Below are 20,536 nucleotides of genomic sequence, written 5' to 3' on the forward strand. Positions count from 1 at the left end.
GAATTTAATATCTAAAGAGTGGAAATATGTCAGCTTATCGATTATATGTCAAAGAAAATACGCTAATTTACTTGGTTCGAAGAACAACTCTACGACTCTCGATCGACCGTTCGAAAGAAAGTTCGCATTTCGTCTTTCCAAGTGGAAATCCATCGGTAGAAAAACTTGCTCGAGCTTCTTCGAAAGCGCGCATAATTGTCCGCGCACGTTTCCATAAGTCTCGATAGGCACTCGTGCGATCGATTGGAAAAGGGCATAGATAGGGGGCCGCTGTAGATTTCTACCATCGGACACCAATAAATATCGATCTTTCATTTGCAGATACACAGACAATTTTCTCTCCGTAGCAACGTTCCTTACCGGATTGCCTTATGCAGACAAAAGATACGTGTACATAACGGCCCCGTAGCTACCATCCGCCATAGCCAGTTGCAAAAAAACGACCAAAGTCGTGGTTCGATGCCTGAAAGATCCCCCCTTTAAGCCGCTTAACCATGAAACCAATTAACCTTTCGATCGATGTTATTCGCGTTTGCATATCGTTGTTCCATATTTTCGTGAGCACGATGGAAGTGCGAGGAGAGACACGAAGATTGGAGTAAGAGGTGCGAGTACAGAGAAATTACGAGTCTTTTTCCTTTTTTTTCTTTTTTGGAAAATATTATATACTTATAGAATTTTTTTAAGGTCTTGGCTTTGGAGATGTGCACGTTCGTTTGGGATGGAAGAAGCGAAGAATCGAGAAGGAAGAATATCTCGAGAAGAGGATCCGGAAGATTTTTGTCATTCAGGTTCAACCGCTGTGACGAGCATAGAATTTCGTATCACGATTCTGATCATTGTGTTTGATCAAAATTTTACTGCGCACGCTATAAAAGTTTAGTCGTCAAAACAGCTAACAGCGGGAAGCAATTGGAAAATCAATCGAAAGCCATAAAAATAAATTCCTCGAATCCGCTGCAGTCGAAATTAATCAACGCGTTCGTCGTGATTAAAACGACATCGTTCAAGGGGTTCGACGTTCGCAGTTCGATTTAAATCCCAAGAGATACGATCTTTCGGCACGCACGTTCCAGCTTTGTCGATTAACTCTTGAACCGGTGAGCGACTAAATTCGTGATAAACGAAAAATAATGAAAAAGCGAAGAGAAAGCGAGCAATACTGTGCTCGTACGAGATGCAAGAAGATATTCACGGGAATTTAGTATGAATATCAGGTGGCCACCAGCGGTGTGCGCATCGATTCTAAATACAGCCACCTCGGAATACCCCTTGCTGGTAGGATCTAGCCAAACGTGTTCTGCGGCCAATGGCGAGAGAAGATTGGCCGTCAGTCAACGCGGCAATGGAAGCATTGTGGCCGATCTGGAAGCCAGCCGGATCTTCTTGCGCGATAACCGAGACTCCAGACGATCCCGATTGCTTTTTCCGTTCTTTCAAATGAATCATTGTCTTCGCTTGATACCCTAGCGTTCTATATACGAAGTGTCTTAGGATCGCTTAGAAAGTGGTATAATATATCGAGAGAAGGGATGCTGTGCTCTTTTTTAAGAGCAGCGGAATTCGATCGTGTTAGCGATAAGATTTTTCGGCTTATTAACCTCCTTCCTTTTTATCCTTTTCTTCTCCTCTCCTTTCTCTTTTTGTTTCTTAACCATTTGAGTCCCAAGCAGCGCGATCGCGCTGTTTAACTTCTGCGTCGAAAAGTCCAAGTACATTTGAACGCTACGGACGACCCACGGTATTTTGCATTTCATTGTTATCTTCTCGATAATTTTTATGAACAAAACTTGAAATATTTATAAACTAATAGTACGCATATACAACGATATAGATGTATTTCATAAAGTAACAAATAAGACAAGCGCTATCGCGCTGTTCAGGATTTTTCGACTCTGTTTTTTCAATGATCCCTGCGACTCAAACGGTAAGAGGCGGATGGTACATTTCTGTCGATTTGAGTTGTAATATATAGGAATTTATTCAGGAATATTCTTTTACTATTACGTTTTTATCATCTTCGTATCTAGAATCGATTCTGCAAGCAGCGCTCAATTTTCTACGTATTACGGTCTACGCATGTAATTTTCTGTTTAATATCCGTATCGCGGCAATGTTTCATGATTGCCCGTGGGTTGTACAGAATCGATAGATAATTATTCTTTGTAAATCGAATTAAGGATTCGATTAAATATCATCGACGACTTTCTACTTGCGCGATACGAGCATGAGCTGCGAGACAAGTACGTAAACCAGCAATTACGAGTGTAATTATCCCTACACCCTTCATTAGACGGTGTATTGATATATTGAGCGACTGACGCGTGGACCAACCCACCTAAGCTCGTGAATTATTAGCGAAGCCCGGGTTGCCCGCAGCTCGGAATTTAGGCTCTTTATCCCTCGAATTACACGCCATGATCTTTCAGAATATTTTTCTATCTCTTTCTCCTTATTTTACTTTTAACTCGGAACCGGATTTAAATACAACAGTCTCTTAAAATTATTTTTAATAAAAAGTTACTGGAATTTACGAGACTGTATCTATCTGTATGAACGATAGAAATTTTCATGAAAAATATCAAATTTCCATGAAACGAAATTTGTCATACAACTTTGCGCAAGTAAACGAATTAATAAATATTCACTCACATTGTCCGCAGCGTTGACGTCGATTTCGCGAAGAAGCAACGTTTCGCAGACATCCACGTGGCCGCCTGCCGCAGCCAGTAAAAGAGGACTTCTGCCATTCTGTAAATGAAAATATATTTTCGATAAATATCGTGGATAAACATACTCGAAATATAAAATATTTGAATTAGATTTTGATCGTTGATACTAAGTCCGATAAATGTTACAGGGTAAAACAATTAAAAATAATTATTTAAAGAATCGAACGTTCAACGACGAGTCGATGAACGAAGAAACGAAGAAATCAACGAACTAAAGGATTTGAGAAATCGAGGATCAGCGAAGCTTTCAAATCTAAAATTAAAAGACTATCTCGAGGAGAAAAAGAGCGGAGAAGGAAAGTGCGAACTTTATCGGCGAATTAAGTTTCCCTAAGCATTGCTCGCCGCTCGTGATTCACGGGAGGATCAATTAGCAACGTAATTAATAGGTACCCGCATTTCAGTTTGTAACACACGCATTTCTCGTGTCGAATTAGCTGCTGCGATCAGACAGGACGCAGGCTTAATTAGCCGAACAGGGGCTCAAGCAACGCTACTCGATGCATCTTTGCAACTAACATAGCCGAGTCCCCCCTGATCTTATTATTTACATAAACCTCTCGTCAATTTTTGCGTTTTTCGATTCACATTTAACCGAATACTTTTCTATCCTTGAAAGATTTCTTAATTTTGGGAAAATGTGAAGGAAACGTTAGTGACACGCGTAATTTCTCCTTACCATTTTATGGCAAATTTTCTTAGAACGTTCAAAGCTTTCTCACTCGTCGAACGAGAGAAAGATCGGAGAACTACGGCGAAGTAAATCTTTCTTTGAACAGAGACGATGCAACGTAAGGCGGCGTAGAAGAATTAGATCGAAATTGGAATTTTAATCTCTGTTAGATACTAAATACTGTTTAATGCTGGACTTAAATACTAGACACATTAGTACTACTATACGCCTCTTCCTGTCCGATGTTAAAGACATAGGTTACGCAAATTTAACAAATGAGAGTATACATCATTTTGACACGGCTAGTAACCTGTGTATGTTCAGATTTCCTGTAAGGTTGTGGCTCGTTGCCTCGGGTAATAAGAGCGCACTAACTCCGTGTGTTAATGAAGAAGTATATCTTATCCATGCAACCTTAGATGCAGAAAGCGTAATATATCAAATAGTAAATAGTTGCGTATATGAATCAACCGCGGTGGACGTGTAGCCACCATAAATTCTGTTTCAACCAATATCGCGATCCTATGAAACCGTACGATTCGTTCATCTCAACTAAGAATCACTCGAGAAACGCTTGCCACGTGTGAGATGGTAAGTAAAGCCATAAAGTTTGAAGTTAGAGTGTTCTTTACAAGTTTAGTAGAAGATATTACATGTAGGTACAACCAATATGACATGGAGATTAGAAACATAAATGGAATTAAATAAATAATAAATAGAATTTAGAAAATGGAATTATTCTAGCAGATAAGGAGAGAAACGAGCAAAACGGTATAGAATTGACATAGAAAATAAGAATTTGAAAAATGCAATATATCGTTGAGAAAGAAGAATTACTAATACGAAACACACATAGAGAGTTATCGAGGAGAAAAGGATAAACAGAGTATTCTTAGGATAAAAAAATAAGGAATTTTTCAAGATGAATATCCTTATTTTTAAATTCCCTCGTTCTCTCCAGTACGATAAAGGATAAAATGGATCATCGCGAAAAAAGACTCGAAGAATCCAACGAACTTGATTTTATCAGGAAGGAAAGCTATTTTGCTGCGAGTTCGATCCGAAACATCGATCGATATAATTTCAATTATTCGGTGCATTGGCCGACGACGATGAATCGCGATGAACGTGTCGGCTTCTCGCATAATAAAGCACTTTAGCTCGAAGTTAGCCGCTGGCTGAAGTGGAAAAAAACCGCACGACGATTAATTTCATCGGCGCAATTAAGGAAGAAGTAATTGTAATGAATGCGTGGATAATCGGGCAACGTTTCCCCGCAGGCTTCCAGACAATCTTTTGACAAATGCACACCGAACACGCTTATCTACATTCCCACCGACGGCGACTGTCACAACCCCAGATGTAAATATGTAATGTAATTAATATACTACATTCTCAGGCTCGTACACCTCTAATGAAACCCAGGCTCGATCAATCTATGACTTGGCGTGCTATAATTAGAAGTGGGCCGAACGGTCATCCAAACTCGCGTCTTTAGAAATCTCTTTTGCGAACGATCTCCTTTTGAGGATCCTTTCGCACGAGACGAGCTGTTCGGATGCCAAATCTATCGACTCCACATAATTTCGTTAGTTTCATCTATCATTCTCCCTCCTTTACATAATTTTGATTGTTCGTGTTGAATTTTATAATAAGAAACAAGCGAGAAAGAAGTAGTTTACTTCAACGAGTTCATTTGTCGCAAAAAGATGACCATAGATGATAGTAAATTCTCGGATAAATTTAAGCAACAGCGTTTGTAACATGGTCGATTCTATGTGTCTTTCGGATTATGGAGTTCGATCGACGTGGCTTCTAAGTCATTTACCGCAACAGCTTGGTCGCGACAATACAATCAAAAAATAAGATGTGGTCGATGATAAAGGAAAAAACGGAGAAGGAGACTCACTTCGTCCGGCAGTGGTTTAATATCTTCGTCGAGGAGTCGCGCAACTCGCGCTACGTCGCCACGTGCGGCCGCCTCGCGTAACTTTTCTGCCATTCCAGCCACGCATCTGCAAAAGAAAAGGAAATGGACTGTCATTAGAGGAATTCGATCTAAAACGGCTGCTTTTCGTGCAACCAGTGCAGATTATTACGTCAAATACGCCGGTATCGCGAGTTTCTTTCGGAACAAGATCATCGAAACGGCGAACGATCTCGGTTTTTCTATGTTTCATCGAATCGGATTCCTTCGAAACGATTCCCTTTTCCTATAGAGTCAACGACAGCGACGATACGATAAAAAGAAAACGAGAGATAGATATTTAAAGAGCACCTTTTACTACCTTTCAACCACGATTTTTACATTTTTCTTAAGCAAAGAAATTGACAGAAATTATAAAATTCCTCGCGAAGGTATTCCAACGCTCGTGGAAATCTTTCATAGATAAATATACTATGCGTGTTATGCGAAAGATTTTGACATCTTATTAGCATTGGAATGAGCTGCCCGCTGCATTCGTGAATTTTGAAATAAATCTGAAAATATACACAAAAGTTGCAAGATATTTTACTCGAAACGCGACATACGCGTAACAGCTTTCTATGACGCGTGTTCTTCAAATATATTCGTGAGCTATTGGAAACATCGTTAACATAATGAAGTAGTCTGTTAGTTAATGAATTGGCATCCGAAGTCAATTATCGCTACATTACATTCGTAACATTCATGGATGATTTCTTAGTAACCTTTTCCTTACGAGGTTTTATCACTATGCACGATTCGAAACTTGTAACAGATAAAGCTGGGAATTCAGGTTTCCGCCGGATGTCAACCGGTTAAGGACATTACGCACATGCTATATAGAAAGGGAACAAAACCAACAGGTGAATTTCTGCGAATTCGAGACTCTCCGTATTTACGGATGCAAAAATCCACAGCATATTCATTGCGGCAATTAAGCAACAGGAAGTCGAATGTCTGGAATCATCCAGAGACTCAAAATAAATCTTATGAACCCAGCTATAATACCAATTTACATCTTGAGAAGATAATAATTCGCGATGAAACATACTATACCGAAACTCTCAACAACCTACTGATTGTGAATTGTAATAGAAGATGTATAAATAAATATCGTATCGATACTTTCAGCCTCTTGTGAAATATTCCATCATAAACACATCGTATAATGGATAACAAAAGCCCTAACTCAACACGTTCCATTATTAATAAGAATTATGAAATATTTCATCATACATATAGTTCGGATAAAACAAACACATTGTATGATAAACAACAAAAGCCCTGCCTTAACGCATTCCAAGCACATTATTTTCGACACGGTTGGAGGATATGCACGCCTCTGATCAAATTAATATTACACATAGAATCGCATTCATAATCCAGGCGGTCAGATCTTCATTAGAAGGACGGAAAGGGCGTGACAACGAAGAAAACGACGCGCATCCTCTATAAAGGGAACAATGATACAGGCCACCATTGTTTTCGGAGACAATGGGCGCGATGGATTCGTGAGTCGAGAGGAAAAATACTTGCTGAATGATCCCTGTGTTTCTGAGTCACTCGTTATAACGATATTAAATGACTCGTGGACGTGTCCTTAATTTTTCCCAACTAATTTTGCAAATTCAAATCAAACGCATTTATAAAGATCGCTGCAGAAAACATGATACTCCACTTTCCTTGATTTTCTAATTTCTACGTCCCTTGCTAGCTAAGAGAAAGTATTTCAATATGGAATAGTCACCATGTTTTATAAGAAATAATATTAATTTAGTTGTTACGTTAATTTAGCTTTGTCTTGTAAAATATTTAAACTTTTGGCCTTCGTATGATGAGACGATCTGACGAAATAAGCGTTTGCTTTACCCTCGTTGCGCAAGTTATAGTTTGCTGCCGCTATTCCATTAAAACGAAAAGGATGATTAACATATAATATTAAACGACCACCTGAAACATTAAATGCAAGTATCCTCGACGCAAGTGCGTTACAATTTTCTCGTTTTTGTTATTAAGGAGATGTCGAGTTGAACGGTATTTATTAAGACCTCCGCCCCTCGACCAGACGTCCTTTGAAGAACCTAGGAGAAAGAAACGATAGAAAAAGAAAATAGGATATTAAAACAAACTGATTGATACAACAGATTACGCGCTATTTTCTCTACTCTCATTTTCTTATTATCGAGCGAGCTATCTCATATAACGCAAAATTATATAATATTCGGTTTTCCTACGATCAGCGAAAATCATTAGCCTATGAGAAAGTGGCGAATGGCGTTGAAAGCGATGCAAGGACGTTTATTCGGTATACCAGTCGTGCAATTCGAACAGGGAATACGGTTATATTTGCATGTATGTGCTTCGGTTCATTAACGTCGTAAACGATCTTGGTAAAATTAACGATATAGATGAAGGCTTTCTTCGGAAGTTTAATTAGTCTTAACATACTTGGTGGTAATAACCGTAGATTCCACCCTTTCCTCTGCTATAATGTTCTTTAGAATTTTCGTATATTAACCCGTCGAAGATACTCTTACTTAATTCGCTTGACTCGCTGTATATTCACAATGAACCTTCTTGCGTCGTGATAGATTATTTCGCAATGACAATTCATGCCATAATCTATTAAATTCTCAGTACCGTTCATCGTGAATCGAAGTGAAACGTCTCGTAGACACACGTATATACAGTTGCGAGCAAGTGCATCGATATAATACGAAACTTTCAAGGGGCGACGTTGATTAATGATACCGCGGTTTCTCTCAACGACCCGACCACGCTAAGTGGAGATCTACAATACTAGGCAAAGAATAGTTTCTGCTCTCCGAACATATATACAACTGTGTTCTAAAATTATAGTAAATTAATAGGCGGATACTCGATTCGTTTAGACGATCACGCATTCATCGCAATAATTAAATTTCCTGTACGCAATTTATACGAAGCGTATCGTAACCCGATATCGACGATCGATCAATCACACCTCGTTAAACGATATTTGAGAAATCGATGATAATTCTCCCACATCAGACTCTACTTACGAAACGAATCTTGCTCTTTTTGCTTCCGGCTACTTTCGATTAAAACTACGCACGTAAAAAATTCAACATAATATATAGTATATAATATTCCCTTAATTATATCGGCATCGTGAAGTTAAGCTTAAATATTAACCTGTTGATTGGGTCATTTATCAATGTACGAAGAGTTATGTCAATGTAACACCACGGGACAAATTACTATGCTGGAAAAATGATGGTTAAATTAAATTGAATTAAATTAATATCCAACAAGTGGACAATTCAAATGACCATTCAATCTGTTCTCTTTACTCAAATATTTATAGCGATTCGCGAAAGAATTTGAACACTTACCATAAAGAAACTTATATCCTCCGTACTCCACTTATCGCGAAACCGCCTGTTTAATTTTTCTTTCGATCGAATATAAATCAAGCGACCTGTGCAATCAACGAGTCCACCTTATTCTCCCGATCCAGCGGCGATTTAATTATCGCGTATCCATCCTTCGTCATCGTGATCAGTAAAGGAGAAGCGTCTTTCATCGAACCAACCATCGTATCCGACAACATAGCTTAATAACTTGAGAACAAAAAAGAACGTAATATATAACACAACCTTTCGAGCTCGTTATCAACTGTACCAAAATACGATGGAAAAGCAATAATTTGTCATTTAAACAGTAACTTACCAAACTTCCGACAACACTTTACAGTCGTGACGAATATCCTAACGCTATTCTTGTTTGAAAGCGAATTGAGAATATAATATTTGTTAATCTTAACGTCGTTACACCTCACATGTGTCGAAACGCGCGTTGTAAAGATACGCAATGTTATACCGCGCGTGGCGCTGCGATCTGAGGTAGCAGGGCGCGAAAATCAAAACGTAATGTCTAGTACTCTTCGTTTCCAAAACAGAGAATGTATTCGCGTGTGTTTCCAAATGTGTGTGTTTATGTTTCCAAAACGCAAATGTGCTATTTCCACTACGCTGTTTCCAATTATTCACATAAACACCTGATACAATACTCTTTTCTAGAATGTAATTTAACTTTAAATTAACCGTACTGTTTTTAAATAATTGGTTTTGGTATTCAACATGACGTTAACATTTTTCACGCCTTTCACACACCTTATGAACAAAGTATTTTAAAAAGAAGATATCCGAAGAGATACAAACTCGAAGAAGAAGCGAGGAGGAACGAGTTAAATTAAACATCGATGCGGCGCTAAATTCAAGACGGAATTAAGACGAAGGAAATTCAAACGATGATACGATCGATATAAATAGACGTCTTCTATGTCTGACTTTATTCGATTACGCTATCGTTTCATCGGAAAAACGACGTGAATATCGAGCAACGATCTAAATCAAGAATGCTATCAATAAGGAACTTCGTGGAAAACAACCTCATAAATCATCCTTTCTACCAATTAGGCTTTCGAAGAATTTAATTACAGCTTATCTTCCTTCGCAGAACATTCTCTTTTGTCTAACTACCAACGTTTTTATTAACGTGCGCGTTCGATAGCTTAAATGAAAGTAAGAAACTCATCGAGGAAGGAAAACGTTTCAAGAGTTTGAAGTAAAAAGTAAAAATGTATGTTTATAGCGAACCTGCATTAATAAAATTGTAATTACGACTAAAAATTACAATTGACACGGTCCATTAGCGTATGATTAGTCAAATAGCGCCGAAATTACCGTCTTTCGTTCTTTTTTTTTTTTTTAAGTAAACTATGCCAACAATTCGCTTCTATACGAATAAAAACATTTTACGATGATCGATAGAAAGTAACTTTCCTACGAAAACTATATTATCGTTCGATTTTGATAATTTCGAACATTTCTAAATTAAAGAACAACTTTGAGCAAAGACATCGACCGAGTTGAGAAAAAGATCGCCAGGTAAGGTAACAAAATTTAATCGTAATGGCCGTAAACCGGATAAACATTCAATCAACGGTGGATCGAAGCGAGGAATAACGGAAAAGCGACGGTTTGCTAGAAATCGACGCAAGAAGCCTTGAATCACGACCGCAAACGATCAACCGATGTACCCGTAATCAGCGGCAGTTGCTCGAAAGACAGGGTCATAAAGCATACTTTCTTGGCTCGCTTGTCTTTGGTTAATAATTACACGGGGAACGGTCTTGGAACGCACAGAAAATTATCGTCTCTGTGGAGACCTCGCAGCACCTGTTATATCGAGCAAAGTTCCAAAGGGTCTAATTTCATCGTGGAACATTTCTCCGTCATTTATTTGCATGCCATGTGCACGAGATACTACACGTGGGACACAAACTGATAGATCGTAGAACAGAGTTGCGACAAAGATTGTAGATCGTTTGAGGAAATATTCCGTTACGGATCTTAATAACACTGATCTTTTACAATTTCTTAAGAAATACCTTACCTTAGAAATATACGTGTAAGCTCTAGAAATTGACAAAGTTATAGATGTTAAAAGATATTTTTGATAAACGAGACTATTTTCCACGTATCAAAGTCACTAGTTTCCTACACACGAACGTTTTCTGGCGACCATACACGTAGCCGATTTCTCTTCTCGTTTACCAAGTAAAATGGAATTCTTAATTACAGTGGACTTACATCACGTACGCACGAGAAATCCCTCCTTCTGCGTGTCCGTACATATCCAACAGGACCTCGGCCCTCGTTCGCGGCATCTCTGACCCTGTTTCCACAGGTAAAACACCGCGTATCCGAAAGAAATCGTCAGCCATCCATTACGCTAATTAAAATACTCCGAACACCGTGGAATATGCAAAACGGGGACGAAGCGCGTTTCGTTTGGTTATAACTCGCGATATGATTAAACGCGGTAATGTTATTAATTGACGTCGTATCAATGATGGTGGCAAATTATGATTTAGATAATACCGCTCAGTTGCCTGACCAGGTCGTAATTAATTTGCCAAGTGGTCGAATAAAGCGAAGAATGCGCGCGAAATGCGCGATCATTTCGGTTGCAAACGAGTTGCCCTTTAGGATCCTGATATCGCAATAAAAGAGCTAGGTATGAAATTTACAAGCTGAACCTTCGATTTATCTTAACTTTGCTTCAAGAGGTTCCTTTGAAACAGTGAAATCCAGTGGCGATTTCTCTTAATGCAAGACTTTAACGACGTACGTTTAACCATCGTTTGCTACCTCTTCTTCGACTAGCGTTCTTTATTAAAAGTTACGTAATATCTCAAACTAGACTTTTTCTTATTATCTCAGATTCTTCTCCTATACCCTGCCAAGCTATAGAACTTAATATCTGTGTTCAGAAAATTCAACGCGGATTACATAGTATAAAATATCGAACGCGATGAGTTAAACCAGGCGGTGAAATCGCAAACGACAAAATTACCGATGCAGACGAAGCTACCAGTCAATCTCTATCAGATTTCAATTAACAATGTCGAATCGCGGATGGGAAGCACCCTCGTCTATTCCAACCGAACAAGCAACGATCCATCGTTTTCAATCATTCGAGCGGCGATTGGATGCCGCATCCGCATCGCTAATTACCGATTAACCGGAATCGGCGTCGATTAACGGCTGGCATCGGCATCCGTCGTCGGCATCCCGACGATCGAACGCCCCGTTTCTCGTTGTCTACCCGAAGGCGAAGGCGGCAATGAGAAATCTTTTAATTAGAGATCCCGCGAGATAAGAATGTCTCTCCTGCGTTATCCGTCTACCAAGACAGAAACTCGAACGAGGAGAACATTCCTTCCGTGATCAGGGTGGACCAATCGGACGGAGGCTACAGCGGCAAAAACCATCGAGAACAAAGCGTTCAATTAAATGCTCATCCTCGACTGGCCAGGCTACGACTGAGAAATCAACTTGACGCCGATCCACGATCACGGGATCAACCGAGCCGCTGGCAAGAAACAAGCCAAGTTGTTTCGAGCGTGTTCCACCCGTGATTTTCTGAATGTTTCGAATTGTTCGTGAAATTGAATTCTCCCAGACGCCGTGTATTCTCGCGGTCAGCGTTGTTTGGAGAATCGCGCTTTTTGGTGGAACGCGTGCTACGGCTGCGCGTTTAGTTTCGATCGCATGGAAGACGGCGAGGGTGATAGAAATTACGAACGGTTCCCGAGCCTTGTAAGTCTCGACGTTCGATTAGTATCGCTAGATCGTAGGCAATTGATAGGAGTCGAAAGGAGTTAGGTCTTTTAATTTTAGACGCTGTTCGATTTCGTTCGTGTCGATAGACAGATGGATCTTATTAGTTTACGTAGAAGAACTGGCAAGAAACGATATTTAAGAGAATCTTATTAATATTACGCAGTTAAATATTGTATTTTCGTTTATCTTCCACGTTCTTATAGCCAGTACGAGCGAAAATTCTTTCGACTACGAAGCGAACGACCTGTCTGACCAGAACCTTCTGCACAACACCGTAGGTTAAACCTAACGTAAATTGTTATTACCTACGAATATAAGGAAATAACGAGTCTTTTAGAGTGGCAAAAATATTGGATTAAGAAAAAATTGATCTGTTCGCGAGACGTTAATGGCAGGCTGCAAGTAATTTCGATTGTTCTACTCCCAAGGTTGTCGACGCGTACGCAAACCGGTTCTTCTCGCTCCATCGGCAAGAAAAGGGCTATCAGCTCGCTATTGTAACCAAAAGGAGCAATACCCTGGGACGCGTTCGTTATAATCGCAATATTTATTTACAACCATGTTCGGTATCGTTAGGCGCCTTTAAGTATCACCGTGAAAACCTTCGCGATACGACTGAAATCGCGATTGAACTACCAATGGAAACGAATGAAAATGAAGATATACACGAATGCCATGCAAACGGGACGGTTTTACGATCGTTTCCCTATTCGAACGAAACAGAAAACTATCATGGTTCAAATAGCTTTACCAGTGCGCCGTAAAGTCTTCGATGAGATTGCTCGAATATCACGTTCGGTTCTACCATTTTTAAGATGCAGATAAAAACGAAATATCTTCCACCACGATAGATAACGAGTTTCCAACGAAAATTACCCTTATCCGTGTCTGTTTCTCTTCGCAAAAGCAAAAGGATATTCCATAATCGAATTGATATTCCATAGTTTCCATCAATTATCGATTACTTCATCAATTATTTCACGTAACCTAATAATTACTAAAATCAACAACTTTAAGCTTCCATCGCGTCCAACAAATGGTTTACTTCTGGCTTTAAAAATTCGTGACCAATCCATTATGTAGCCGTTATAGCGGCAAGGATAATACGAAGAAACGAACTCGACGCGTTTTTACACGATCGGACAACCGTGCTTAATTTATTTACCTTAAACGGCAGCATGGCAAAAACGGCCGTGACGGAATTTCAACGGAGGGAAAGCGAAGTCCGCCAACGAACCGAACGTAGGATACGCCTAACGACGTTTTACCGAGAACCGGTGTCCCGCTCTAATGAGGTATTCAGTCAAAACCGATCCACGAGCCCAGATACCGGCTGGCATTTCAAATACGCTGTTCCCGGTACTATTTGTAACATATTTGCATAGCAGCCGCGTGCACACTATGCACAGGCGTCTCGTTCTTTCCGCGTATCGACGCCAACCCGTCGCCGATCATGTCGATTCGTTCGACGTTCGAGCGAGCTTGTAAACCAGGGGACATTCAACAGGGAAAATTGAAACGATTTGTTCGTCCTTATCGTCTAGTAAATTCTTTCGGAATTCTACAAATTCTATGATTATACATCGTACGATTGTAAGTTTTAAGACAACAACTTGGTCCTCTTGCGTAATAATTCGTCGAGTAACGATAACAGCGAGTCGACAAGTTAAACGTTGCGGTTTATACGTTTCTTTTTCACAATTTTGTAATTTCTCTGCAAGGTCGATGGGAGATCCAAGTATGTAAATTTTTCGTGCGAGGAATTGATGATCACCGTTGATTAATGAATATTCATGGAAACGCGGAAGTCTTTGTAGATCCTTTCGCATTTTTATACTTTCAGCTCTTGCGTTCCTTGTGATTGCATAAGATGCTTCGTTATTAGTTGAACGAACTTCAGCCTCCAAACATATTGGTATATTCGGTCTATGGATGGAGATGAGAAGGTCATCACGTTTGTTCGTTTTAACTATATTTTGTCAATCGAAAGTAACACGGTTTATCCGTCTATTCGTTGGCCGAAGGAAGTTAAGAAATAGAAGGAGAGACGAAGCTTATAACGGTATAGCGGTTGCTTAAAAAGAGATGAAATTTCAAGCGAGCAAAAAGAAATCTTAATTAGTTTCGATAAAAAGTGGATCAAGTTCGACACGAAGGAGAAATTTTGCCACGTAATACTCATTAAGTAGAAATACGAAAAACAAAAAGAAAGACATCGTAATTAAACGGGAACGACAGGAATGGAATTGAGAAGGAACGAGGAATATGTAACGAGATATAATTTCTTCTGCAAGTTCCATAAAACTGGGTTACCGTAGTAGGAGCGTTCAATCGTGTCACGATGGCCTTGCGTTTCACATTAAACTTCGTATTAAGGAGATGCAATTAAATAGCAAAAAAAAAAAAAAATGGATAAAGTATTATTATACTTCTATCGCGAATACGAGTGTCGAACGAATTGTTAAGCGATTTCTCAAAAGAATATATTACTTGCTATATTACTCGCTGAAATTTATAAGCAGACATTAATTACGTCCGTCATTACAACCTTCGAGATACGAATCTCAGAAGTAAAATTAATACGATCGGTAATTAGATGAATTACGATTCAAATTATGCATGTAACGGGAAAAGATCGTCTTCGCGATGACTTTCACCTCAAAGAAACTTTCCTTCCACGATTCCACGGATATCCGACCACGTGTACGCCTCGATCGTCCCACATCCCATGAAAACTCGATGGTTGCACTTCAGTCGCTTCATCGTGTAACTTCATACGCACGTAACGCGCAAAACATGGTCGTTCGTGGAATCAACAGGTGAATCGAGAGAACACACGGTGCTTGTAGTAACCGGGTAGCGGATTTATAGGCAGGTGTGCATCGAAGCACGCGTTTAAAACACGCGTCTATCGCGATGCCGCAGGGTTAAACGGCGATGGGAAATAGAGTCAACGAGATGCGGCCGAGATAACGCACAGGCAATGACTGACGTGGCCAGGCAAGATTACGTCCTGCCTTTAAAAGGACGACGCACCCCATCCGGCGTGTTGGTGCTCACCTATCGATTACGTGACACGGTCACGCTCGTGAACGTCGTCGAATTTGAATACAAGCGAGACGCTTCAATGGACTCTCTCTCCCTCGCTACCTGAATTATCTGCGGTTACCTAGCATCCCTTTATCGAGTTCACGTTTATACGCCAACCATACGAGACTGCAGCTTGTCTGGATGTAGGGTTTTTTCTGTTACCGGATGACGCTACGACGAGTATCGCATGGTGCTGTCTGTCTAACAGAAACGCCAATGGCATGATTTTACAACATCTGATAACTGTCTTACAACGACTGATTTTGAATATCTATTTATAACGGCTATAAATCTTCGAGTATATAGATGGCGATATTAATCTTGTGGATCGAGTAACGCGTCATGAAACGCAATTAAAAGGAAGCAGCCACGCCTAGGTAACGTCGCGAAAACGCGTGCACGCATGAACGCATCGCAAGGCAAGAACAATGCGGAGGCTCGTGGCGACGTGGTATCATCTACAGGCAATTGCGACTGAAATTAAATAATCCATCGATAATTACATATATTGAGTTATTAAATAGCCATGGTAACCCGGCATTACCGGTTTCTTAATTAGTATCTGGATTACCATCGTGCGTGCTGACCATGAATGCAACGCGGACCATAACCGTCGTCGTTTATTATATTATAGTAACAAGAGTATTATTATTATTATTATTAAAGATTACGTTATTCGCAGAATCGTTACCATCGATAGATCAGCATCGTTCGAGATCACGCGAGATCTTGGCAACGGTAATTCGAGTTCGAAAGAAGATTCGACCATTCTCTTCTGCACGTTGGCGAATAGATCGATATTTAATTGTAAATTGTAAGGCATTTGTCAAAACGATAAAAGACGACGCTATCCAACGATACGTTGAAGGGACACGAGCCGATATTTGACGCGACGTCACGAAACAAACAACGATCCTTGGACCGACACTGTCCTACACGTTTCGTGTTCTCGTGGTTGTCCGTAGAGGATCGAGCCACGGCTCAGGATTCCAGTCTATTTATTTTAACCGCGATATCGATGATCGCAAACCACAGTGGAGAACGGATCATAGTGGTCGGCGATCGATACCAGCTGCAATATGATCGGTTACATTCAGGTTTTGCCTCGCCATCAAACGTTATCGGCACCAGCTTAACAAAATTGCCGTTGTAAGTATTTTCCAATCGATTTCACCGGTTCTAACGACTTAATGCCACGCTGGTCCATATGAAGGTCTTTATTAATTATTAGCCACGGTCCGGCATAATATACCCTGGCGGAGAAACGAACAACTCTGTCACGCGTTATCGCAGGCAGGATCGCGGCCAACTCGCCGGATTCTTCTCCGTAATTGACCAATGCCGGGTATATCAGCCCTCGATGGATGTATTTCGGTGAGTAATCGCTGGAAAACTTGTTTCCAATGGCCTATTGATAGACGTAAAGACAGGACGGTGAACCATATTGGGTAATATTAATTCGTAATTGATTTTCGATCCACTGCTTCTGGATTTCTGCATCGTAGTATTTTTTTAACCTTATCGTTGATTACTGTGGCGAGTCCTACCTATCAAACACTTACGAAATACATTTGGAGGATTAAGCTTATCTTTAGATCCGAGTAAAATGCTTTTTCCTGATATTCTTCGAGTTCGTCTTGAATGCTACAGGCTCTACCGCCTGTAATGTTTTGGCTGGAAACATTACCCTCGAGCTTTGAAACGTGATTCGTGCGAGGGTGGAACGGTATAACACGGAACAATGCGACGTACACGAACGGTCATAGGAATTCTACGCTGTAGAGGATAAATCGTGGTCTGGAGAATTTAAAAAATTTTAGTACGAACTAAGAAAAAAGTGACGGTGCGTGGAAGTCGAAGCGGATAGAGAATAAGCATCGAACATCGAAAGTTACGATAGACATCGCGATCGTTCTGTACAAGGTACATCAATATAGAACCGGGTTGCATCGTCGGGCTCGTAAGTCGATTCCTAACGAGTACAAAGCGGCATATCGGCGATTCTAATTCTATACGCACTATTGTATGCCAATTGTACAACGTCGAGAACGATGAGACTGCAAGAGGTGTACAGGCAGATAACAAGTGGCGATACGCAGCCAGAGACACGGAAGAAAAAGAAAGGGCCTGGCATAGGATTCGCGTAGCATCGGTGGACACGCGGAACCAGTATCGATCTTATTGTTCGAGAACGGTATTGTCTTCGTGCTTCGTTAAAATCGCACGACAGTCCCCGACGGTTCTACAAAAATATCGATTCCGCGCGATTCTTAACGTTTCAGACTTCCGAAAGCCGAATCGATGGAACTATTGGATTGGCAACTAAATGATCGCGGATTTTGTCATCAGGTGGTATTGACAAAATCAGTGATCACTTAGTTGCCAATCCAATATTTGGAATTATTCTTTTGGAAATAAAAAACGAGGAAAGATGTTCCAAACATGTAACGTGTCTTGAAGAAAATCTTCAATATGGCAACGTAGGAAAAATACGAAAAGTATGTTCGTGTAAGATACGAGAAGACAGAAGTTTAGCGTGCGTAATCGTTTTATGTTCAAGTTCATCGACCATGAAAATCCATTGTATTCCGACGATGACTGGCACGAATATTTGATCGTATTACGTACACCCACCGACTAACGCGTCGAAGCATTTAATTAACGAACGAATTTATCCTACCACTTATCTCGCCGTTTTGCAATTCTAATTTATGAAACATTTCGAATCTTATCCGATCGTATCCATTGTTTCTTTATTCTTTATACGACAGCCTTGTCTATAACAAAGAAGTACGATGAAATTCAAGAGGAATTATTTCACGAATATTCCTGGAAGAGTTAAGGAACCGTTAAATGAACGCAAAAGAAACTGGATCTGACTTTTCACGATTATACTCCTGTGAGAATGTCAGTCGATGATTCCGATACCTTCGTTATACATTTTCAATGCTAAGCAAAGCGGACACGTTCGAGCAAATCTGATTACAAACTGAATAACGAACGGGCTAAAAGCATCCTTTAAGCTGATCTTTTCATGTCATCTTACCAGTGTATGCTTCATGACTCGGTAAGATCGCAGTATCGATCCCTCGCGGAACCATTGTTAACCACTCGAAACCTCAAAACAGGTCATCACAGCTGGCAAGAACGCGCGCTTACGTCGTGATTCGTTTATAACTACCTTTGTAATACCAGAGATGCTGAATGTAAAAGATGCGAATGCAGCAAATAGACTATACGTCGAATCACCGTTCCCGTACGCACGAACCATGATACGGGAGAAGAGTTGATTTTAAACGCTGCCTTTAAACGTAAAACGTTGCCTACTGTGTCGCTTCTTTGCAAAATAAAAGGCTAAATCTATTCCCTTTTTTAGAATTTTCTTTAAGAACATCTTTATTTCTCTAATTATAAAACTACGACTAGATAGACATTTACGTTATTTCTGGTAGAACGAGAGAATCGACATGAAAAGTTCTTCCGTGTATCTAACAGAATAAAATTGGGGAAGAATTAATTTCTTTGAAACAAGCAAACTTCTCGTTCCTCCATTTCACAAACGAAAAGATATGCGGCATATGCGTCTTAGGACGTTTCGATTCGAAGATGCCTCGCGTAGTTGCTTTGCCACGGAGGATCAACACACAGAGGATCACAGAGGAACTGTACGACGCGCTTAATGTAATAAACAAACTCTGGACAAAGCAATTTCGCTGCTACGTGCAACCAACAACCGGCAACAAGTTCAAACCTTCAGGTACCCCCCTCCCGCCCCCAGTATAAATAGACGATCATGTTCTCCAGACATAGTCAGTCAGTTAGTCGTGCGAGTCAATATGAGTATCGGTCATCGAGATCATCAGTCGAGCGAATCGGTATACAATTAGTATCAGTACCACGCTATCGCGCAACCTTACAACGAATTTCATCGAGCGAGCCTTGTATTCTACATTTTAAAACATCTGTAAATATAGTTAACGAAATCAACTCGTCTCATTATTAATTTAACCAACGACACGTCTCACCGTCCACCACAGATATTTCACTTATTTTTCGCTTGAAATTATAATCCTTTCTTCGGAATTAATAGCTTGCGATAATCAGAGACGAAAGGTACACGGAAATACGCAGGTTAAAAGAGAAATGCAAAAACCACGCGGAACATATCGCCGAGGCGAATTTTATCGGCCGTAAAGCCATATTGTTTTCGAGTGTCATTAAAAGCGGAGGGAACTCGCACGGCCAAGCCTAACTATACGTCAAAGAACGATCCTGATGAAGAATCTGCACGCGGCGCCCAACTCCTATAATCTCTGGGCTCGCAGGAGGATAAATTGTACGCTGGCGATGAATTGACGGTGATCGATGTCCACCATCTACCAGGGTCGTCGACGTAGGAAAAACGAAATGAAAAATCGCCATGCTATCTCTGCTTCAAGAAGAAAAATCGGTATAAACCTCGTACGGTATTTATTTAGAGAGATATCACGTAGGAAAGACGAATCTCGCGTGCTTACATTGAAATTGAACAATTAAATTGGATATACGCGATCTTAAACGCTGCTGTCCACGCTCCGTGAGTTCCACTCGTGTGGAAAATTTGTTTCCAGCGATGATATAATCTTGTCTTTTTTTAGAATCGAAAATTTTTCACGCGTTCACTTTATACGCGTAGCATCCGACGCTCAAAAGGTTCTAGAGTCTCCTAAGACACAAATGATCGACGTCGTAGACGACTACACCTAGAAATTGATAAATGAAAATTATCAAATATTTTCCTCCGTAATATTCTAATCTCCAAGTCCCTGATATCCAATTTTACGCTAAATTTCTATATTTAATAAATTCACCTGTCAAAATCATCGATCAGGCGGCTGCCATGATGATCCATACGAGTGATACC

General features: G+C 40.2%; 1 protein-coding gene across 3 annotated transcripts in view; it reads right to left on the reverse strand.

The window, feature by feature from the left end:
- Positions 1–20,536, reverse strand: part of LOC132912228 (ankyrin repeat domain-containing protein 6) — a 137,718-nt gene that overhangs the window by 90,239 nt on the left and 26,943 nt on the right. Inside the window, exons 1-4 of one of the 3 annotated variants that reach the window (XM_060969884.1) lie at positions 9,083–9,218; positions 8,746–8,973; positions 5,315–5,420; positions 2,653–2,751 (exon numbers count right to left, since the gene is read on the reverse strand). In XM_060969884.1, coding sequence (XP_060825867.1) covers positions 2,653–2,751; positions 5,315–5,407 — 192 coding nt within the window. In that variant the 5' untranslated portion in view covers positions 5,408–5,420; positions 8,746–8,973; positions 9,083–9,218. Of the gene's footprint in view, positions 1–2,652; positions 2,752–5,314; positions 5,421–8,745; positions 8,974–9,082; positions 9,219–20,536 lie in introns of those variants that run through there. The other 2 variants (XM_060971583.1, XM_060970721.1) reach the window with 2 other exon arrangements.

This window comes from Bombus pascuorum, chromosome 1, assembly GCF_905332965.1.
Source record: "Bombus pascuorum chromosome 1, iyBomPasc1.1, whole genome shotgun sequence".
Lineage (NCBI taxonomy): Eukaryota > Metazoa > Arthropoda > Insecta > Hymenoptera > Apidae > Bombus > Bombus pascuorum.